The sequence below is a fragment of the Nannobrachium achirus genome (genome assembly GCF_963921795.1).
Source record: "Nannobrachium achirus genome assembly, chromosome: 10".
NCBI lineage: Eukaryota > Metazoa > Chordata > Actinopteri > Myctophiformes > Myctophidae > Nannobrachium > Nannobrachium achirus.
The window spans coordinates 38159545-38183743 of record NC_137819.1 but is presented as its reverse complement, the minus strand read 5'-3'; the positions used below and the strand labels follow the sequence as shown (position 1 = coordinate 38183743).

Genomic DNA, 24199 nt, shown 5'->3' with positions numbered 1-24199 from the left:
AAACCCCATTATACCTGTTTTCATAGGACCCGTTTTGACCATCTGTCTGCCTGTGTCCATTTATGCCCATATATGGAGTTATCTGTATCCGTCTGTCTGTATGTCGCTGTCCATTTTATGTCCATATATGGAGATCACTGCAGTTATAGTTCTGGGTCCATTTTATGCCCATATATGGAGATATCTGTCTATCTGCGTCCATTTTATGCCCATATATGGAGTATCTGTCTGTGCCTCCAACTGTGTTGCAGACACAGTGCCGGTTCCCCCTTTAATGCAAACCTCATTATACCTGTTGTCATAGGACCCGTTTTGAACATCTGTTTGCCTGTGTCCATTTATGCCCATATATGGAGATATCTGTATCTGTCTGTCTGCGTCCATTTTATGCCCATATATGGAGATCTTTGACCATCTGTTTGCCTCTGTCCATTTATGTCCATATATGGAGATATCTGTATCTGTCTGTCTGCTATGGAGAACGCGCGTGCCCGTGGGACGAACGGTTCTCGAGATACGCGGATTACATACATACATACACACTCACAGAGATTTTTTGTTGACTCATGTGGCGTACGTCAGAGCAGTATAATCAGAGAGTGGTGTCACCGCGGGGTCAGAAACAGCGCTGGTCACGTGGTTCATTGTCACTTTACACCTCATAGACTTCAATGCATTTTGTAAACTTCCGGTTCGCCGTTTGTCACTATACGCCAATAGATGTGTGCGTAGAAGACCTGGCCCCATGAAGTGAACGGGAGTGACGCAACTCTCCATTCTAGGGCTCTGGCGTACGTGATGTCAGAGCCTTTTATGAAGTGATGTCACAATGAGTCAGAGCTTTCGCCGATTTCCTCCGGAACAGCCTGATGTCAACAATCAACCAAATAAACCAACAATCAAATAAGGAGATTCCGAACGTTTCGCGCCGGTTCGGGAAAACCGCGCGTCGGGTCGGGTCGAGACCCGGCACTGCACTCCGTGCCGCGGCGGGGAACGCGCGTGCCGAATCTGAAGCCGGTGGGACGACCGGTTCTCGAGATACGCGGATTACAGACACACAGAGACTTCTCGCATTTATAGATAGATGACGTCCTGGTAATGAATGACGTCAAGATCATCCTCATATGGTTGTGATCTGGCCTAGTTTTGAATGTCACCGGAGTCACTGGAGGACGTTATCATAACGTCATCATGACCAATGTTAAAAAATAAGAAAAGAACATCATTTAAGCTAAGTGAAATCCCAGGAAATATCAAGACTTGTATCACAATATCGATTTCATCCGGCTTCAGGGTCTTAAGAACACCCTGAAATTAGATAGACAGCCAGATCTATGCAGTCAGGGGAGCTATAATTAGAACACACCAGATGTCCCCACAACCGTCACTATCATGCTCGTCTCTTCAAGAAATACTCCAGGTCTCTCAACCGACTGTGGTCCAACAAGCACTTGTCTTGAACAACAAAAAGGTCTACCCCCTTCTTGATTCCTGTATCCCTTCTTAGCATTTCCATGATCCTTCACATACAGTACATCATTTCATCCATCTATGATCAGGGTTCTGATGGTTGCAATTATTTGCTATTAGGTGATGTTTGTGATGTGGGGGAACTAAAGAATGTTCTGTGTACTTTTCAGGCTCTAATAACCTAAGAACCTGAGCAACTCCATTAATTACTTTGAAGATGTTCTTCAATCTGTCACTAGCCTTGGGGGAAATATAAGAATGCAGATAAGATTTAAACTAGAAATACTGCATCGCGGCTGTATGTCTCTATCAATAAATACAAATAAATATAAAAACAAAATTCCAAAATAAACAGATTTAGTAAAAGAACATAACCGTACAAGTGTCAAAAAACAGCAATTTATTAATTGAGTTTGAGTTCTCAATTTACAATTTAGCAGACGCTTTTAATCCAAAGCGATTTACAATAAGCAGAATAACATAGGTAGACCACGCACCTAGTCAGTAAACACTTTTCTAAAACCTAAGAAATGCTATCTTGCTTCATGTGTGGTCATCGAGGGAAGGGGAGTGTTACAGTAGTACGGGCGATTCTGTAGTTCTGAGTGAACGGGTGGGGTTGTAGGGGTTGATCAGGTTTCTCTCCAGTGTGAATTCTCTGGTGGCTTTTAAGGTTTGTCCACACTGATCACATCCATAGGGTTTCTCTCCTGTGTGAAATGTATGGTGGCTTTTAAGGCTGGTCATTTGAGAGAAGTGTTGTCCACACTGATCACAACCATAGGCTTTCTCTCCAGTGTGACATTTCTGGTGGCTTTTAAGGTTAGACATGTCAGAGAAGCATTTTCCACACTGATCACAGCCATATGGTTTCTCTCCAGTGTGAATTTTCTGGTGGCTTTTAAGGTTTGTCATGTGAGAAAAGGTTTGTCATGTGAGAAGAGTGTTGTCCACACTGATCACATCCATAGGGTTTCTCACCCGTGTGAATTTTCTGGTGGCTTGCTGAAACGTATTGTGAGCTTTGTAGATTGGCTATATTCGATGCATCAGCCACACCCTCGCATAACTAAAAAGTATAAAGTAGTGATAGTATAAAGCCCAATTTATGCTTCGTGTTGCACGCAGAGAATAGACAAAAATAGAAGACTTACAAGCCCAGATGCAACGCGCTGTAGGCTTGCATGTCGGCTAATCTCGGTAAGAGACACCTCCGCGCGGTGAACTATGAATTGGGCTTAACTCAGGCTCTCTTCCCAGACTCCCCCGTGAGTCAACCTTCTCTGAATGGGATTTGATGGTTTCCGTTATTGGCTTAACACACTTGACTGCTGCTATATCACAGAGCCAGACCCAGTACAGTCGGCTGGCTCAATGAAAAGCATATAGCTTGTAAGCATCGGTCATTCGAGGCATGAGCTACACAGCCAAACGTGTGGGTAGCGCTGACCAGAATTTTGGCAAAATAGCTTGCAATATACTGTTCTGCTGGCATTTACTCTCGTTTTGGGCTTCCCTGACACTGAGCTTAACATTAACAAAGTGTAAAAATGGCCAATGTGTTGTTTTTTCTTTTCCTTATTACTGTGAGAGAGTGCAATCATTCAATGCACCAAGTAACAAAGGTGAAAACCAAAAGAACAGTATTGCAGGCCTGCCAGGCCATTTTGACCATTTTTGGAGGGGCCCTACCCACACGTTTGGCTGTGTTGCTCATTCCACGAATGCCCGATGCTTACAAGCTGTACCTCGTTGTAAAGGTGACAAATCAACGATAGAAATGATATAAAACACAATACCATTTGGTATTATTAAAGGGGAGATATAATTAATTATTAATATGTTTCCTTTCTTTTTGTGCTGAGTTTATATATATATATATATATATATATACACACAATATAAACGAAAATATGACAAATGTACGGTTATTGTTGTCTGCAGACAATAAACAAATCAATCAATCATGTGACCTCACCTGCCCTGGACCTAAGGAGCCAATACAAACTATGATGGACTGCTGAAATGCCAGCAGATCCTGCTGACAGCTGGGAAGCAAGCACTATAATAAAAAAATAAAACACTGCAGGAGATGCCCTCCTCCAAGCAGGAGAGAGAGGGTGGTGAGACAGACAGACAGACAGACAGACAGACAGACAGACAGACAGACAGACAGACAGACAGACAGACAGACAGACAGACAGAGAGGATGTTGGGGGTGGTTGGGCAGAGTTTGACATGGAAGAAGAAGTGAGAAATGGAGAGAAGTGGGAACACGACATAAGGGGGTCGAGAGAGAGATAAAATCAGAGACTGAAAAGACATTTGGAGGATAAAAGACAAATGGCAGAAGAGAAATGACGAGCGAGAGATAAGTAGTGGAGCCGTTTCCTCTGGAATGGGAAGGACGTTTTGTGTAAGGAACAGGGGGTAGGGCTGTCACAATTATTACATATTCGTCTAATTGCAATTAATTTACATAATCGCAGAAATAATAGCAGATCTACAAGCTCACAACGCGTCGCATCGCGACACGTATGAGCTTGTAGATCGGCTATTTCCACTATCGATGTTCTTTTTCAAGTTTAAAGTTGTCAAATAATGTAATTTCTTTGTGTATTTAGAGTTATGCGTCATATCTGCCGTGTGCAACTTCAAAGCCTAAAAACGAAACAGAAACATAAATATCAACGACAGAAACACAATTAAATTGTTAATCGCAATTTTTGAGTGACAATTAATTGTCACGTAAAATATCATAATCGTGACAGCCCCGACAGGGGGATAAAATGAAAAGAGGGACCACCTAAAAGGCTGCCATCTGTTCTCTCGAAGGCATCCTTGCGTGGGACCTTCAGCCTCTACCTGCAATTCCCTCCGATGCCGTAAAACACAAAGCACACTATCAGGCATTCTCAATAATACCCTTGTTTATTCGGGTCTTGCCTCCTTGCCAGGCTGTCACGGTTTATTAGCCTGCCATGACTCCCTCCCGTGTTTGTTTGCTTCTGAAATTAATTCAACAGTGAGCCAGTGGTGATTAGCACCGATAACTTACTGTTTTACCTTACCTGCCAATCAGCCTTACACCAGCGTGTAAAGTACAATAATAGCCCCGAGACAGCTCTCTGCGCACTCTGTCAGATTGCAGATAAACATGGGCTGACGTGGGAGACATCATTAGTGTGCTGCAAGAGTAGCATTTCTTTTTAGCTGCGAGAACACAGCTAGTATAAGCCACTGTGAAGGTCTGTCTGTCCAAAAATGTCAAGCGCAAACCCATACTGGCTCATCACAGATTATGTGCTTGCACAACCCCCTCAGAGGTAAAGTTAACTCAGCAATGTTCACTAAGCGCGCAAACCATTACCCTAGAGTCCTATTCACAACGAATGGCGTGAGCTTGTACATCTGCTACTTTCAGCGAAGAGATTTGGTGTCCAGGGGAAAAAGCAACGTACCTAAGAGCCCTGGGTGACTCAACAAAGTATATACCATGAGGTTTAACGTCATTATGGTGAAGTTTCTCGGTGAAGGAGTTGCAGTAAGAGAATGCAAAACACTCACACTTTAAACCGTATTTATTTTTTACAATGATTCAATCCCTTGTGGGGATCTGATGTTCCACAATGAATTAAGGTGGATAAATGGTCTTGTACTGGTGGGTGTACATCATGGATTTGATCCCAAGCTCACGACCTGTTTTGTGTGACTTGTCAATGTCATAACTGTACTCCAGCAGTGGCTCAGTGGTCGGATGGGAAAGGAACACAAGGTTCCCATTCGAGCCCGGGCTATAAATTCACCATTTACTATTTATTCCTCTCTTCAATATCCTGTCCTAAAGCATGAAGGTCTTGGAAATAACATTTAAATGAGCGAGGAATGGAAAAGGTGCATGGAGCTCCCACTGCTTTAGTTGATTTTATATTGGGCTATCATTACTCCTACTGTATTTTTAAGCTTAACCTTTTCTACGGGCACCCTGGGTTAAGGGTTCTCGATGTTAAGTTAACTTTCCATGCCTCTCAAGAACTATACCGTATACCACAACTGAACCCAAACACTACCACAGCTGTCCTAATCAATGCCATCCCATAACGCTGGGCATGCATGGCATTATAGGTGTGACACAGTGTAAGCTGTACATCAATAATCTGCCATTTTCGCACAATGCCATTGTATGATGAAATGCAAGATGGGACTTAAGATGTTGACAAGATATACTTATTTGTTATACTCTTTATTTCAGTTATATATATTATCATTATTCCTATCTCTCCTCACTGGTCTCCCGGCATGTGCACTTAAACCTCTCCAACTGATCCAAAATGCACGACTGGTCTTCAACTAGCCTAAGTTCTCACATGTCTCCCCCCTTCTCCACTCACTCCACTGGCTCCCGGTTGCGGCCCGCACTAAATACAAAACACTGATGCTGACCTTAAAAGCAGCCAAAGGTATGGCTCCTCCATACCTCCAAAACCTGATCAACCCCTACACCCCCACCCGTTCACTTAGATCAGCCAACACAGGGGTGCTGACAGAACCATCACTAAAAGCCCCAGGACAAAAATCCACTCGTCCGAGACAGTTTGCCCTCCTGGCCCCCAAGCTGTGGAATAAACTCCCTGTCGCACTTAGAACAACGGACTCACTCGCTAGCTTTCGCCGTGGACTGTGGACTCACCTTTTCAGACTCCACCTAAACCCATAGCACTACTGAAACATTCAATGACCATTTTTTAGAATACTTTTTTCTTTACTGATTATATTGTTTTTTTTTAGATTGATATTCATATGCATTTGTTATATTGTTGTTGATGTTCTGACATGTTATCTTGTTTATTATAGTGATGTATTATCTGCTTTTTGTAAGTCGCTTTGGATGAAAAGGTCTGCTAAATGCCTAAACTGTAAAATACCTGTGGGTACCGACTACACATATTCTTAAAACAGCAAAACTCCTGTAGCCTACACGAGGCTGATATGGTTGACCACCCTGTCATAATGAGACACAATGTTACAGATTCAGACTTTCATACAATTATTCTAATTGCCCGCAGTGGGAAAACTTGTCCAGCACAGACAGACAGGACGAAAAGAAGGAGATACAGTAACTATAAATAGCTACTCTGCATCATTACTACAACAGGAGAGAAGCTATGTATATTATTTATCAGCCTTCTCGGGAAGCTTTGGCTGATAAAGTACACCATGTACCATTTACACCAGAAAGCTGCCAAGTTCTCTCCATTCTCCCTTCCCTATTCTAACTCTTCCAGTAATTGCAAAGCTGAGAGCACACACCAAAAAATAATTTAGTTTACACTTGTAATTAGGGCTGGGCGATGTGGCCAATATATCACAATTTCTTTAACCAAAATACCTTGATTATTCAGATGTTTCCAACCATTTTGGAACATTTTGGGAAAAAGCTAAAATAACACAATATTACAATATCCCAAATCGTAGACGACATCTACTGTCATATCATGATATTGATAGAATAGAATATATCGATATACAGTATATTGCCCAGCCCTACATGTAATTATGTGATCAAGTGACAATACATTTCCAAGGTACAGCCATAGGTTCTACTGCTGGCCACAACAGCATTTCACTGCACATATACACGTACACTTGCAATAAAGCATGGTGTGACAAATGAGGCCTCTTCGAATCTTGAACAAATCCCCTGCCGCGACTGAAGGTTAAGTGTCTGGCTCGAGGGTACCTGTCCTACACACTACAGTGGTTATTGACGATTTTGAGGGAAGGGAGAGAATGTGAACCACAGGCCGGATTAGATAGGGTGATAAAACATTACATCAGGTTCAATGTTCCCTGTACTAAGTCATCATGCATCTGATGGGAAAGATGGTGCGATGATAGATCACAGAATGTGGAATGTAGAACATATGGCCCCCAGGCTCCAGCGAGCAGAGTCTAATCAAGACTACTAAAATAAATGGCTGGGGAAACATGCTGCACCCACCACCACCTCAGTGCTCTGAAGCTATGTTTTGGAATGGAAAGAAAGTAGCATAAAAACGTTCCCCCATGCTGCCTGGATCAGTGGAAAAGGGAGAATACTGAGGAATATTGGCAGGGATTGACACTAAGGTCTCAGAGGCACTTGTCCGTCAGGCAAGTACAGGTCATGTTCTACTTTCCCAAAGGTCATGCCCACTTGCCCGAAAAGTAAATCGTCCATAAACCAGGTAAAATTTGAATTGCTGTTCAATTTAACACTTATTTAGTTTTAGTTTCTGGGGCTGTGCGATAAAAGTTTTTTTATCCAAATACCTACAGTACATAGCTATGATACTGTATGACTATGGGTTCACAGTCACCTATTTTATATTTATAAGTGTAGCAAACAAGTAAAGTAATGTGCTGTGAAAACAGCACATTACAGATAAACAGAACTCTTATTTTACACTCCACAGACCAGAAGACAGAGTGCTCTGGCCATGTTCAGGTGTTTAGACAGATATTTCGTGTTGTGTTGCCTGGTCGGGCAACCTGAAAGTAAACTCCACTTGCCCGAAAGTTCTATTTACCTGCCGGCCGGGGAAAGGTGGGCAAGCCTTAGAGCTCTATTTTGATTGTCTTAAGTACCAGCTCTTATGCCTTAACTTAAAGGCCTGCCATACTTTCTCCGAACACCGAACTTTTCGTCGGAAAGGTCCGGTTCAGCTACAAAACGACGTCACTTACATCTTCTGAAATTAAAGAATTAGAGTTCGGAAAGCTGCATTTCGGAAAGTCAGAACTCTCTGAAGAAATGTTCTGTGGTCTGAGACAGTATGAAGTATGAACAGGCCTTAAGTTAAGGCATATGAGCTGGTACTTAAAGCCCGTATCAGAGTGTACGGTGGAGACCTATCCACCGCAAATTTGAGGTGGAAAGCTTTCCAACTCAAGTCAGAAAATAAGTGCAGGCCATCATAGTAGGCCCACGGTGAAGTCCTTCACCCTGTCTAGACCGGTTCAGGTCGACCAATCAGTGAACGGGGTGTAGAGCAGAGAGATGTGTTGGGACTCACGGTGGAAAGCTCTCCACCGTGAGGAATGATGTACAGTAACGTTGTAGTTTCATGACTCAAAAAGACTCGAAAAGCCTTCCACCGCAGACCCGACTATGATACGGGCTTAAGACAATCAAAATACAGCCATAGTGTCAATGCCTGATTGGTGACTGAGAGTGAGAACACATATCATCACATACTAGGTACAAATCCAAAGGAAATGCCATGGCTTCCACTGACACCACGACCACACCTCTTCCCCTTTTTCCTGTTACTCTTAATCACTTTCAATCTAGTGTCCAAATTATGGGCTTGTCATTATGAGATCATATTTATTAAACATTTTTCTCAAGCTCTACAAGCTAACAATGAAGTTTGCAATGCTTCTTGACATGTTGTGGGCTTGTAGATATTCTATTTTTGTAATGTTTTTAGTATACAATAATAGGGCTTAAGTGGTTGATTCTAACTGTCCATTTCAAAAGCAAAAATAATAATAAATGAAAACATACCTATTAGTGTTATTAAAGGGATATTACACTTTCAAAAAAACTTTTAGGTCTAATCAGGCTTGTATGAACACCCTGAACAGTTTTTAATTTGCTTCATTCAGTATTTAGATATTTGATGTAAATGTTACCAGCTCCAACACGCCCAGGCCCTCTCCACATACACACTCATTGTAACTTCAAACTCCATTTTAACCATGATAGATTCATTAAAAACACACATTATTGTTTCTGGTGACTCATAATACCCTCCTAATACGTGAGCAGACCGTGTTTTTTCAATAACTTTTTTCATTTATTTTCAATAAAATATTATTGTATTTAATGTTTTCCATTTTCCCAAAGAATTATTAAAAATAAAAGAAAAAGGTTATTGAAAAAACACGGTCTGCTCACGTATTAGGAGGGTATTATGAGTCACCAGAAAAAATAATGTGTGTTTTTAATGAATCTATCATGGTTAAAATGGAGTTTTAAGTTACAATGGGTGTGTATGTGGAGAGGGCCTGGGCGTGTTGGAGCTGGTAACATTTACATCAAATATCTAAATACTGAATGAAGCAAATTAAAAACTGTTCAGGGTGTTCATACAAGCCTGATTAGACCTAAAAGTTTTTTTGAAAGTGTAATATCCCTTTAAATACCTTTTCTCAGAAAGGAGTGAGACTGTGGAATATTGGTGACTGCGCACACCACCACCACATGTACCATGTATACATGGGCACAAATCCACAGGCAATACCATAGGTTTGCTACCACACCCTCTCTCTGTTTTTCATGTTGATTCTAACCACTTTCAACCTGGCTAGTTTGGCTATGTCATTATAGATAAAACTGCATTAAATTCACCCCTTCACTCACACACATTCAGATAATTTCAGACACCAACGGCAGGGGAAACTACTGTATGCAAGGCACAACCTGCTCATTGGGACTCGGAGCAGAGGGGTTCAGTGTCTTGCAAAAGGACAAATCAACCACTGATCTGGGGGAGCTGAGGGATCAAACTGAGAGCCTTCCAATTCTCAAGCAGTCACTTTACTTCCTTCAATCTATGTTTGGAGCATTTAATAAATGTGCAAGACAAATAGACAATTCCTGTTTTTCAGACTGACTGATTATATAAAACAGTTGTTTGTATGTGGGCATCTTTTGGACATGGGCATTATTATTATACTCTAAATGGATATCCAGCTCATTCGTGAGAATTTCTACCACCACACACCTTCATAAGTCTGACAGATAGACTGAAGCACTCTGATCTTTTATGCTACTAAATACACCGTAATGCCCCATAAACAGCCTATCACTTTTTTTTTATCTCACTGTGAGCTGGGACCTCACTCTCAGCTCACATCAAAGCTGCCCCCCCCCCCCCCCCCACCCTTGGCCTATTTAAAACCACCCTCAAAACATGTCATGCCTTCATATAACTTGAATTTGATTATTTAAATGCAAGTCCAAACGTCTCACTGCAGCCAAGATAAACATTAAATAATTAACTGATTTGTGAATTTAAAATGAACTTCCTCAAATGACATTTCTGACATCCAAAATGGTATTCACTCCTTTAAATGGTTGCCAGAATGTCCACTCTGAATTAAGAACAGGAAGCCAGTACAATGTGTTACAATTAAGCATCAGAAGACAAAACACAGTTGAGAGAGACATGGAGGGAGGGAGGGAGGGAGAGAGAGAGATACTGCAATGCTGTTGCAGAAATCCTTTTTAACGCCCATGTGAATTAAATGTAGTCTATAGGTGTCGTACCTATAGCATGAGCAGGGTGTGGCGTACTAGACAGAATGCTGACCATAGTACAACACGTGGCAGCGGGTTTCTTACACTATGAGTGAGTCATTAACAGAGAAAAGAAGAAGTAACTTCAATGTCCACTGACCACAGCAGCAGTGTCCAAAGTATGCAGAGTCAGACAGACAAACAAGATTAACAACTGGAAAGTTAATTGGATAAATTAATTAATTAAACATATTTGAAAATAATCATTGGCTAATGGATACTTGACAATGTGATTGGGAAGAGAGTAATTGGCCCAGGCACAGTCAGCCACAGTTCACAATCATTTAGCTTGTGTTAATCTGCTAATAAGCTGGTTCTGAATCCAAAACCAAAACGGGTCATTGAGCCGTGTCTGGGCTGGGGTGGCGTCTTGGCATAGTTTTTGTTTGAGCTTAGATTGCAAGATAAGACTCTTGTCAAATTTGAGTAACATTTCAAAACATGTAAAAACCTAGTAGTCGCTTGATGGTTGTGTTGAGCTTGTGTGGAGGTGTGGTATCAACTAAAGGCAGGCATTGTACGTAAACCTAAATTTAGGTCTATCCTTTGGCTGAGAAATATGTCCCCTGACTCCTCTCCTTGGTGGATGGAAAATTTGGATGGTTCTTTCTGACAGACAAAAAAATGCCTTGGATTATGGAAGGTGACTCACACAACAGCGGGCTCCTCCCTGCACATACTTGGGCACAGCCACAGAACTGGAAAAAATGCAGTTGGTGTATAGAATATGCCAAGATTATATGCACATGTACAGACAGTATGCTGATGTTTTTTAGCTATTTATTTTTAAATCTTTTTATGGTTTTATTATTATTGTTATTACCTGCTATATGCGGCTGCATTGTCTGAAGGAAGTCAATCAAAGCTAGGTTTTTCATGTGTACATGTACACAATATGTAACAATAAATCACAACCTTGAACACACACTTTCAGTAAAATCCTGTAGTTAATTGAAACCATCATCTGTAACCCACGAATGTATCTACAAATGGAACCAAATGGACCCTTGGGTTCATTTTGTTCCATTTGTTTTTTAATCTTAGTTAAATTAACACAGTAATACCAATTATGCCATCCATGATGTTTTTTCTTTTTTTTTGCATACTACTGTCTGTAAGTAACCTGTATTTGTTTGTCATGTAATGTCTGTGAAATGAGTACAAAAGGACCCCATTGTAAACAAGCCATTGTGGTTTCCTATTAGTTTATCTGAACCCTACTGTGACTGTCATGTGCTTTTCCTATGCGAACTTCTAATAACGTATTGAATTAATCAATCAATCAATCACTCAATCAGTCAATGTACAGTTGTTGTACACTGTACACCTGCATTGTGGTTTAATGTAGTGTTTCTCAAAGTGGATTCCAGGGACTCTGTGGGTTTCTTTAGGGGTGTCTAAATGTCTAAATTGTCCCATACAAGTCTGTAACTCTGGCAGTACAAATGGAACCAAATGAACCCTAACGGTTCCATTTGGTTCCATTTGTACACTGTCAGTAAGGGGAGACCTTGAAATGTAAAGGTTTGAGAAACCCTGGTTGAATCAATGTTTCCTCACCTTGTGCAATAGCCACGGACTCGAAACTCTGCAGCTCCCTGAGCAAACAGGTCCTCTCGTTGGGCTTGAGCCGGTAGATGAACTCCTTGGCGCTCGTGGGTGAGTTGAGCGTCTCCTTGGGCTCCTTCCTGCCGTGTGTCCCCATCCAGCAGCCCGGGACACGCCACACGGACACGGGGACAGCAGACAACAACAACTGCTGTTTGACAGCAGCGGCGGGTCGGAGGAAGAGGGCTCTTTGTAAACAAAGCTTTATCATCGTGGGATTTGTTTTTGGTTGTGGCAAAAATGTCTCAAAATGAAAAGAAGAAAAAAAGACTTGGATTGTTAAAGATTTGACTAGTTCGGCTGCGTTTGTTGCTTTGAGTCCCCAAAAAGCTTGTCCCGTCCCCCTAACAGCAGCACCGGCTGGGCTGTCTGGCTACCCGTTAAAAGTCAGCTCAGCCTCGCTGAGTCTGGTTCTGGTATCCTACTAGTGTAACGTATCCTACCAGGACATTTCCTAAACGACTTCCAGTCAATTCCATGCGAAATGTCCATCGTCTAGTTTTCCATGTTGCAGCTGTAATGTCAGCGACAGTGTCTCCTAGTCCTAACAGGAGGCTCTTCTTGTTCTATGGGTTTACCGTTTGACAGAAGCAGCAGAGACCGTTTATAGCTTACAGCCTTTTGGACAGTTAGCTACATGCTAAGTCTCCACAACACTGTTGTGTGACAGCCACACGCGATACGCCGAGCGTTATTATCTTTATTAGTTAAGGGCTCGTCCGAGTTGCCCACTGTCCAACACTATCCTTTATTTGACGCCGCTTTTTAATTAAATCTATTAAAACACAACCATAAAGTATTACCGGCGACTCTCTCTGCTGCCAATGTCTTCACTGTTGACCTCTCATTCTGCTTGTAAAGTCTGTTGACTCCTCAGTGCATAGATGACCTGCAGGACTGCTTCTGCTCCGCCCCCTGAGATGAGCCTACTAACAGCCTACCAACGTGTAGTAACTACACGTTAGTGCATGATCAATCATCATGTAATGGCATTATTGATATCCTTTCAAATGTATAAAATCAAACGTTTGTCATTGTGGAAAATGTAACAAACTGACAATAAGCTATTTTTAACCTCTTAACTATTGCTCGTTGATGAAATGGCGCCATCTATTGGTCTAAGGTATAATAAACAACCTTCCAGTAACTGGTAAGTCATGTATCATGAAATATGATTACCTGTATAATTTAAATCAACGTGTGGTTATATATGTGAATATTTATTTTGAAGTCTTTGAAATAAATCAGCTGCCTAAAATGTATATTGTGCATTTGTTTGAAACTGGGTGTGTGGTGGTGACGTAATTTGCAACATGGACCAAAAACAATATCAAAGATTATTTTATTTACATAATCTCTTTTTAAAACAAAAGGCAAAATTAAACAGCTTTTACCTTTTAAAAAGCTTTCCGAACTACCCAACCCCAATAATCAAGATCCTTCATCACTGAAAACCGCCCCAAAAAAAGCACAGCTTTTCAATACAAATTAGATGCAATTCACTTTCAAGAACAAGAGTGATTCTTTGCAGCTTAACTCCTCAGATCAGTGACTATAACAAAAATGAACACAACATTGTGGTCAAACCCTTGAGATGCCAGGGCTCAAAGTCAACGCTATGGACAAAATAAATGTTAACATTCAACGAACGGGTTGTGTTTGAAAAGTTATGGATGCATCAGTGAAATCAAGACCTGCAGGCAGAAGGGGGACAATATCGACTGAGCTGCCTTATAACAGCTGAAATGCAATGATCACAACAAGCAAGGTGTTGTTACACACTTACCATCATTTTCCATCTTTCATATTAATTCTGTTCATTTTTCTCCAAGATTTTTAGAAAACAGTGTTCAAAGTGGCTCATTTTGGTCGTGGAGCAACAAGGCTATTGTGTCAAATTACTCTACGTTTTCCATTTTGCAGTCAGTCAAGTTATTATTTATTTTTATATTTACTTTCAAGTTCTCCAATTATCAAGTTAGCTTTCCATACTGTTATAGACTGCGTAGGAACCCTGACAAAAGATATGGGCTGATTTTCCAGAGCAGTTCAGTGATTTTGTTCCCCAATGAGATCACATCATTTGAAGCAAAGGACCCCCCACTCAGACTGCTCCACAAAATGAAATCAAATAATAATGGTACTTTGCTTAAAACGTAGGTAATCGATCTTGCATCATACTATATATTTTTTAAAATAATCACCTTCCAAGGAGGAGTATTTTACTGAAATATACCATTTTGGATTCCACAGAATTCAAATCAAATCAAGCAAGTCTTCACATCTGCCAAATCTTGAATCTTGAAAAATAAATTAAAAAGAGTCAACAACTTAAACACTGATGTGAAGATAATGAGAACATTATCAGTATCTGAACACTCTTTTAAATACAACCTTTTCTTAGTCTTTTCTAAAGCCCGAGTAATACTCGGTTGTGCACCAGTGTATGGCACCGAAGATTGCAGAGCTACATGGTCACAATGCCTCGCACTGCAACACATTGTGAGCTTGTAGATCAGCTATTTTTGTAAACCACAGTGGCACACAACAAAGTACAAATCAGGCATAAGGGAAAGAGCATTGATGCGTTTGTTTTATTATTATATGTACAATAACGTACACAAGTGTAAGCCAGGTCACACAAGGGACCAGTAGTTAAGTAATGATAAGAGGTATATTGGTGATTACAGTAGCAATTCACTTTTAATCACACACACCTCTCTCTCTCTCACTCGTGCCGAGCTCTCACACCACACTCCAATCAGTCCAATGTACCTCCTTGCATTTTCATTCATTCTTTCCATCCGTTGTTCGTGTTCTTTCTTTCGTTCTGCCCAAAAGTAGCAGATCTATTAGCTCACGTGTCGCAGAACGAGGAGCTTATAGACCGACTATTTTCGGTCTGTAACGCCGTTCGTACGGTGAAGTATAAATCAGGCTTCAGTCTTTCTCAGAGATGCAGCAAGCACACCAGAGCTTCCCCTACATAACATGAACTGCAGCTTTAAGACCGTCCCGTACATTATCTAGTCAGCAGGTGTCCACAGTCATTCATACACACACAGACACACACGTGCAGATGCTAGGGCTAGAGCCTAAATGCAATACTGATTAATTACACAACTTTCCAAATCACCAAGGCTCCAGTTCTTTTCTCTTCATCATCAACTTATCATTGTTCGAAATCAGAATACAAATTATGGAATCACGTGGCTCTCGAGGTCCACATGGGACCGGCGTGGTATCATACGAATCTGGGACTTCATGTGGCCAGCCTGTGACGTCAGTCATCTACGCATCCATGACGTATGACTCCAAATTTGGGCAGGATATCAGCCCGATCCGAGGCCCATTGACTTCAAATATACATTTAAACATTTTAACAAAAAAAGAAAACAATGTGCAGAAAGGGTACTTCATTGGCCTACTTACTGGCAGTGTGTACAATAGATTTGGCGCTGATCGTCTCGTGGTTCGCGAGATTAGCTCCACATACACAGACACACACACAAACCGAGTCGACCCTTCTCATAGACAGCTTGCCCTCCTACAAAGCCACGCTGTAAAAAATAAAAACCTTTCTCAATACAGTGTAGCCCTAGTACTTGCACGCCTCACACAAATGTTTACACACACACACACGCTTGCATGCACGGAATCAGAGCAGCAGTTACACCTTCCACAAGCCCTTATAGAGCAAAACCCTAAAATCAAAGAAAAACTCTAAAAAGAGAGAACATGTGACATCCCTGACAGTATTCAAGAACAAATGAAGATGCTGTAGTTGGTATTTTCTTTCCTCATACTTTTTAACTTAAATATAATAAAGATATATTTATAATTCTCTCTATAGCTCTGTTTTTACGGTCAGTCCCCAGTGGAGTCTGTGTCATCGTTTATATAGTCCTCCTCTATGGGCGTGTCGTCGAACTCTATACTGTCATTGTACTCTATACTGTCATTGTCGTCCAGCAGCTCGTTGTCTGCCTCCGACCGCCCGCCAGCGGCCACTGCGGCGGCTGCTTCCCCTCCCTCCTGGTCCAGAGCCTCCACGGCTCCCCTCTGCCCTCTACGCTCGTCCTCCTCGTCCCCTCCGGGAGGCTCGGCGTTGGGCGCGTCGTCCACGTCCTGCGGCGCGGCGTAGCCCCCATTGTTGTTGGAGAAGGCGCCGCGGTCCCGGCCCTCCTCCTCGATGTAGACCTTCTGGTGGCACATCGGGCACGTGTCCTGGATGTACAGCCACTTCCTGAGGCACAAAGCGTGGAAGTAGTGGTGGCACGGCGTGATGCGCGCAGATGCGGAGAACTCCTGGTAGCAGATGGCGCATACGTCCTCGATGTCCCTCAGCTGCCCGCCGCGCACCTCGGGCAGCGAGTTGATCTTTTTGACGGCCGTGCGTCGGTTGATGAAGGTCTTCCAACCGTTCTTGGCCTGCAGGTAGATGTTGAAGTAGGCGTGCAGGCACATCATGCAGGCGCGGATCTTGCTGCCAGACTCGAACATCATTGTGTAGGCGCCGTTGCCGAACATGATGACGCCAAACAGGAACTCGATGACGTTGCCCGTGGAGCGCACATAGTACACGTAGTCGTCCAGCTTCTCCCACAGGACGTTGTAGAAGCCGTCGACCATGAACAAACCGTACACCGTCAGGGACACCACCACCTGGAACGGAGTGAGGGCACAGAAGACAGGTTGGATCAGAAATCTAAGACACACACTGACACACACACAAACAGACTCACAGACATTTCTAGACAGCTTGCCTCCTACAGAGCCATGCTGTAAAAATGTATGGCAAAGTAGAGCAAAGACAGGAATGGGTAAGATAAAGGGTAAGCTATAATGGAGAAACTATCCCAGCAGAGCTAGAGACGATTACATATTTACACAGGACAAATAGAACAGGACAATGTGTCAACTGACGACAATGAACACCATCCCCTGGGGGAGGAAATGAAGAAGGGAGCAAGAGAAACAGCTACTAACAACTGTTTGCTATAGATTGTACAGCACATGGACAGTGTGGAAAATTAGGTCACATGGAACACCACTGCCTATTAGGGAGACGGCAAGAGAGTAAACATTAGCAACATTGTACAGGGCAATGCAAAACCCATCCACTCAGTAGTGCTTGAGTGTACATATATCTAGAGTCCAAGTTCTAAAATGTTAAAGAGTAAACCAAAGAATTGTTACAAATCCAAAATGGTGTAACATTCATTTCAGAAGTAAGAACTATGTAATGCAAGGGTGTGAGTTAAACTTCCCTTAACTCAGTTAAGGGGAGGACTGCATTCAACCTTTCAACTTCAACTTCATTGTCACATAACAAGTTAACAGGTGTAAAAAGAGAAGAAAAAGTGAAATTATCTTTCGTACATGCTGCCAACAACCGCAAATGTGCTGACACACCCCTATGCTTACCTTCAGGCAGAGCTCCACACAGAAGGCGGTGACTGCGAAGAGCCAGGTGTTGAGGGCGTAGTGGTGCCAGAGGGCGTAGCTGAGTGCCACGGGCAGAATGAACAGCGCCAGCGACACCAGCAGCACCGGGAAATGTCGGCGGAAAGAGGACACGTGAGAGGCACTCAGGGACATGAGGACGGGATCCGTCATGCCGTGGATGAAGTGCAAGATGGCCGTGAGGAGAAGACACATGTTCCTACTCAGACGGACCTATGGTAGTAAAAAAAGACACATACAATTACAACTTAAATACAAAACAAATCTGTGGTCGTCAGTAAAAAGGCACAATTAATTCACAGCGGATTTCCACATGAGAAAATACACTCGACACCTTGGTTGTTGTGGTGGGTATCCCAGCTGATGAACCAGTCTGTCGAGATCCAAGATAAATGTTTACCATGACAATACTGATCAAAGGATAACGGTTGAGAACATACCAGGCGCTCCTCAGGGTCCAGGCTGCTGAGGCCCGTCTGCAGAGCCAGAATGAAGAACAGAACCGGCGCCACAAATCCCAGCCGCTTGTCCTCCTCCTCTGTTGAACCTGCCAGAGACCAGATGACATCATACTTAATTATCACCATTATTACAATACGGCATGGACCCACCATTGACTGTATTCATTCCCTCCCTATGCCTGATCTTAACATATACCCCATTATAACCACAAGCAATCCCAATGTTTATGCTTAAGGACTTCCCCCATCCTTCTTCCTCTCCATACACACCCAACAATGGCACACAACGTAGGGCAGCAAATAGTGATTATTTTCACAATTGATTAATCTGCTGAATATTTATTTGGATAATTTGATTAATCTATGCAAATAATGTAATAGACCACACAATTATAGAAATATAAAGGTAATAAAAGGGATGGCAAATCCTCATCACAAGTTATCTGAACAGAAAATCTTGAAATTGCTTTGTTTACACAGCAGTCAAAAACATAACTTTTCATTTCATAATATGGAACAAAAAGAAGTGAAGTTGTGACGTCTCTAAAATGATTATTCCATTACTAAAATTCAATAAAATGTGTTGATTGAATAATGAAGTAAATTATCAATTGTTTTACTCCTATCACATAGTTACAAACAAATTGACAACACTCATTCTGCACACAAAGACCCACCCCTCCCTCCCAACATAACCGCCCTCACTTTGCTTGTCTCATGCAGCACAAAGAAACAAACAATACTTTTAACACCTGGATGCTTTGGGTAGTGTATTGTAAAAGGTATTACACTGCATATACACACAAGGCTCTACATCACACAGTAACACACACATACCTATGAAGGCCAGGATGCTGAGACCAAGGTAATGTGCTACTGAGGAGATGACTGCACTCATGCCCAGCACAGTGAGGGTGGAGTCACATCCTGAGATGATGAGGTTACTGGAAAGGTCCCAGAACACGTCCCAGCTCAGCAGGTAGCCCTGTGGCAAAACAATAGACAACATTGTCACATGGTAAACTATAAAAAGTAATAAAATCAATCAAGCTGTACTTATAAGATAACAAACAAATAAGAGTAAAATAAAGTACATACAGAAATGTTATTATTGAAATTGTATTTGTGTGTTTATAAGACCAGTGAAAAAACGCAGACGTAAAACCCCAGAATAAGGTATCATTAAAACTTCTAGATGGTAAAGACAAGGTTACGAATTGCAGGTCTTGGAGGCCGTTTTCCCCCCCGGCTCCACCGGGCGCGTCGAGCGTCGCGTCAACGTCAACGCTGGGAACGCCCCCGTTTTAATCAATGAAGGGTGCTCCACTGCCGACGTCAACGTCGGACGCTCAAATTCGCCCCGGTTCATTTTTTGACGCCGTCCGACGCCGGCACGACGCCGTCATTTTGGTGGAGACCTAGCCTTACAGTCTGAAAACAACAACCGCTGTGTTTTATTTTTGGATAGCCCATTTGGAGAATCTATGTGGCTGGTCTGGTACAACACTGAAGGTATCTACCTGCAGAAGGTAGTTAATTCTGCATTGCACCTGCCTCATTGCCTGTTAATTCTTGTGGAACAGAACACAATCGTTAGTTTACGGTCCCTGCCCAGAGCCAAAGATCCATGCATACTCATTATTATACAACACAAGGAGAAAAAAAATGCTTGCCCAAAGGCATGTACAGCTAGTTCTTAAAAAAAGTGAGTGGCACAGTTTCTAATGACACCAGCACACCACAGCATGTAGCTCGCTCCCTGGCCTTACCTGTGGGTCAGGACCACTGTCTGCTGTGGCTCCCGTAGCATCTCCGCTCTCTCTCCGCACCGCGTGCACCACGTAGACCAAGATGAGTGCCTGGGCCGTGACCCGGGTCAGCCAGAACACCCGCAGCACGTCTGGGAAACGGATCCTCTTCCAGGTGTCCTCGAGGAGCAGCTGGAGCCCATAGATTCGGTACATGTGCCGCACCAGAAGGTAAACGTACCGGCACGAGTAGTAGAACCACTTCAGCTTCATGGCCAGGCAGACGAACGTGTTGAGGGCCAGCGCGAGGCCAGAGAACACTGCCACCAGCTGCCTGACGTCAACGGGAAGCTCTATAATCAATCCCCACAGGGGCATCATGATGTCCAGCACCACTAGGGCGGCGAACGCCGAATGGAGGTTGAGCAGGAAGACATACCCCACGCCAAAGAGGAGCTGGACCGCGGCCATGCCCAGCCACAGCGTGGGCCCGTTGCGGGGCACAAGTCTGAAGCCCAGCGTGGCTTTGTAGTAGGCGCTGTAGAAGTCGATGTGGGAGGTGGCATAGTAGTTGAGGAGGACTGCCGCCGCGCCCAGCATGACGGCAAAGAAGAGGGTGTAGAATTTAAACAAGGCCTTCTGGGAGAGCACCAGCACCACGGTGGCGACGAGGATGCCTGGGGAGATGAAAAGAGATGAATGTAGGAAGGAACATAAACAGCATGTGTTTAACTATCTGGCACCAACCAACCAATACACCGGGAAAAACAGCAACCAGACACAATGCTGGTAAATATAGAAATGTGACTGTCAATAAAACTTTTATAATGCATCAGCCACTGTGGACACAAGGGCACAAAGTCAAGTGTCCTCCTGGCCTATACACACACTGCCTTAACCAGATACAGTGTATCTGATAACACAATGAAAAAGTGCGTGCCTGGAGCAAGGAAAAGCGTAAAAATGTGCTGCTCTCATATTACAAAATAATGATATGTTTGTGGGACATATTAGGATGTAGTATGCAACTTAATAATTCAACATTTTATCAAGTCACAAATACATACCATATAACAGTATCCATAAATCAAATTAGCAGAGGACTGCTTCAATTAAACCTTTTCAGAATATTGGCCAATACATTTATTCTCACCCCAGAACAAACTTGCAGTGTTTGTAAGTATGTAATTGTGCACTGGATTTCTTTGACTGCTTGTCTTGTCATGTCTAGAACTGCGTGTTAAATAGATCATGGCCTGTCCAAAGGTAACTGTTAGTAACTGTTCAAATGGGTTACGGGAAACTCACACATTATGTAACCTAACCCACTGGCTTCTATCAGTCAGCCTCTGTACCCATTTGCCTGGCGGCGTGTTTACTCCGAACGACCAAAACGAAATCAACTGCCCCAGATCCCATTTATGACCGTGTAGAACACACCGTGGTGGTGCATGGTACCAAAGGACATAAAGCCGCGAGCCATTGTATAAAAGCATACGAATCTAATTGTTCCTGTAGGATAATCATATTATTTAAGAATATTTACAAAGTAAACAATCACGCGGGGCTGACACTAGCAGTCTAGCACTGTCGTAAACAACACCTGTCCACCTAGCTTGGCTAAGTTTGGAAACACACCAGTGGCAGAGTTAATAGCTCATGTCAGTTAGCTGTGACATACATTACATGGGAAAACTATGTTTATTACAAAGTCAGACAGGCTATTTTTCTTGTTCGTTCTATTTCTGTAGGTAGGTAGCCCTGGTGTGGTCGGGGTGAAGTCAGTATTAAGTTAGTTAGTTGACGATGCAATGACAGGTGACAGTCCCAGTGCAGAGCTACAGTCAGCTACGCAAGCCGGGTAGCTTCATTCAGAACCCGTTCGTTCGACAAGCGTCCCCGGGACAAAAATGCCGTATTTTCACCTGAAAGAAGAAAGTGACGCCGCGAGCCGCGTCGACACTTTCTTCTTCCGTTTAAAAATTACGTCAAGTTTGTTGCGCGATGAAGTATACGTCGGATTAGCAGCAGTAGTATAGCCAGTAGCCACACATACAGGCTGGCTGGATGGCTAGTTGCTGTGTCGCTGACATTTTCTCTCGTACGTTACGCTTGACAAGCGGCCCCTTCTCGCAGGTCAACTCACCCAGGACACGGACACACACGTTCCCCGCCGCCCCGGCCCAGGATCCCGATCCAGGGTCATAGTAGGAATTAAAAATGGCGTCGATAATAAAGATGCAGGGGACTCGCAGAGCCACGTCCAGCGCCACCAAGGCCTGCTGGCCTATCCGGATCTGAGCGGACGCCATGCCGGGGGGCCGGGGCTGCCTTCAACGATCCTCCGGTGTTGTCCCCATGTAAAACGACTCAACGTTACGTCCCGATCTACTCCGCTCGATGATGATTTCGGTTTCTGTCTCTGTCCCGTTTTACTTAACGGAGGAGGAGGCCCTGCCGAGCGCCATGATCACGTCTGTCCACTACTCTGTTCTGTTCAACCTCCTGTTGCTATGCGAGGAACGCGGAAGTAAGCCGTGAGCCTCTTGGGATGTGACGTGACAGTGTGGGCCGCCGTCAAAAGGTGACTGGAAGTGGAAACCTGTTGAGGTTGTTTTTTAGAAAACACAAAACAGTGTGGTTCTGGTTCTCAAACCAGAACCACACTTTTTACCCTCCCCCTGGGCCCTGACCCCTATGGCCCTGACCCTTCTATTGTAAATATCTATATCTTTTTTTGCACTTCCTGACTCTATCTACTCTGTCATTCAATGTTATGTTATATGAGATACAAAGGTTTCCTGTGTAAATAAGCCGAAAAGCTTTCTAGGATCCCCTCTTAGTTGACCTTGTACCAGTGCACGGTACTGTCATGAAACTGTACCATTTCCTATGCAAACTTCTAATAAAGTCTTCAATAAATCAAACATTTTCATGTCAAGGACCCCCAAATGGACACTTATTAGCCCACGGGCCACAATTTGAATTTGCCACTATGCCAAAGACCCCCCAGAGAAGATCTTTACACATAGGTACCCCGACCTCTATACAGTAGCTCTAGCAGTGATTCTTCAAGGTGAATAATTCTTTGTCATCCTGAAAATGTTGTAAACGTGGTGTAACCTCTTCATTTATTTTTTTGTTTTATCATTAGGGAGGCCTTATGATAAATTATCAAGATTTAGGCTATTTAAGATGATATGACTCTTTGCTTTGGGGGTAAGAGCCCCTCCCCCTCCTCATGTGGGTTAAGAAGCCCCATGGGGGGCTTTTTGCCCCATAGAGGGGTGCCTATTACACCATAGAGTATTTAGTATTACCCCATAGAGGGGGGGAGGGGGTCTATTCCCCCAGTAGTGGGGCAATAGGCCCTTTAAATAAAGAAAGAAAGAAAATGTACTATAACATCAAAAGTATTTAATGTTTCAACATGGTTCCCATAAAGTGTATTGAGTAAAGCATTGCTAACATGTACATACTACATTAATATCAAAATGTATTTTAATTTGACATGAAATAGACATCATCCTTAAGGTGGGCCTTTTCCCCCCACTCTACTCTAAGGAGGAAACAATAAAAAAAGTTGTAAAATAAAATAAAAATAAATGGTATTTACAGTAGAAAGGTCAGGGGGAGGTAAGGATACGCTTTGTCTTTATATCGTCTAAGGTTCTATTGACCAGAGCAAAAATAATTTCCCTTCTGGATATTAAGAAATCTAATTTAATTGTATATTATTGACAATAAACTACAGAAAGCAACATCAAATCGTATCTGTATCCAACATTCAGAAAAGCACGTATCCTCCATTCCCCCACCAATATTGCAATTGTAAAGATATAGCCTACCTTTTCCACCTGGTATGCTTATGTAATTTTGACTCTTGCTCAAAAGAACTCAAAAGTTAATTTCTTCAGGGTAGACCACTGCCACACCCATCATTCCCCGTTTGACCAAAAAGTAAATCATGATCTTTTCCGGGCTGATCATTCCCACCATAAAAATCCAGCTATCCACAAGTTACTTAGCTAACAGACAGATGTTAACCTTGAATGACTGCCTTGAATGTGACTTAAACCTTTTTTGACCCAAAAGTT

General features: G+C 42.8%; 2 protein-coding genes across 2 annotated transcripts in view; both read right to left on the bottom strand.

The window, feature by feature from the left end:
- The window catches only part of tmem65 (transmembrane protein 65), a 34683-nt gene extending 21437 nt beyond the window's left edge, over window positions 1-13246 (bottom strand). Inside the window, exon 1 of the mRNA XM_080734436.1 lies at window positions 12380-13246. Coding sequence (XP_080590562.1) covers window positions 12380-12638 — 259 coding nt within the window. The 5' untranslated portion in view covers window positions 12639-13246. The remainder of the gene's footprint in view (window positions 1-12379) is intronic.
- A 612-nt stretch (window positions 13247-13858) lies between these two features.
- On the bottom strand, window positions 13859-22573 carry rnf139 (ring finger protein 139). Its single transcript, XM_080734500.1, has 6 exons — window positions 22249-22573; window positions 20124-20779; window positions 19192-19339; window positions 18334-18440; window positions 17855-18106; window positions 13859-17092 (listed from the first exon to the last, which is right to left on the bottom strand). The coding sequence occupies exons 1-6, from the start codon at window positions 22412-22414 to the stop codon at window positions 16295-16297; spliced, it is 2127 nt and encodes a 708-aa protein (XP_080590626.1). The 5' UTR covers window positions 22415-22573; the 3' UTR covers window positions 13859-16294.
- Window positions 22574-24199: the final 1626 nt, after the last annotated feature.

What these genes read in the sequence shown, in the direction of transcription:
- rnf139 (XM_080734500.1), bottom strand. Translation starts at nt 22,414, where the DNA reads ATGGCGTCCGCTCAGATCCGGATAGGCCAGCAGGCCTTGGTGGCGCTG. An exon ending in CGTGTGTGTCCGTGTCCTGG is followed by an intron (nt 20,780 to 22,248) that starts GTGAGTTGACCT and finishes TCATCTCCCCAG; the next exon opens with GCATCCTCGTCGCCACCGTG. An exon ending in TGGACCCTGAGGAGCGCCTG is followed by an intron (nt 18,107 to 18,333) that starts GTATGTTCTCAA and finishes TTACTACCATAG; the next exon opens with GTCCGTCTGAGTAGGAACAT.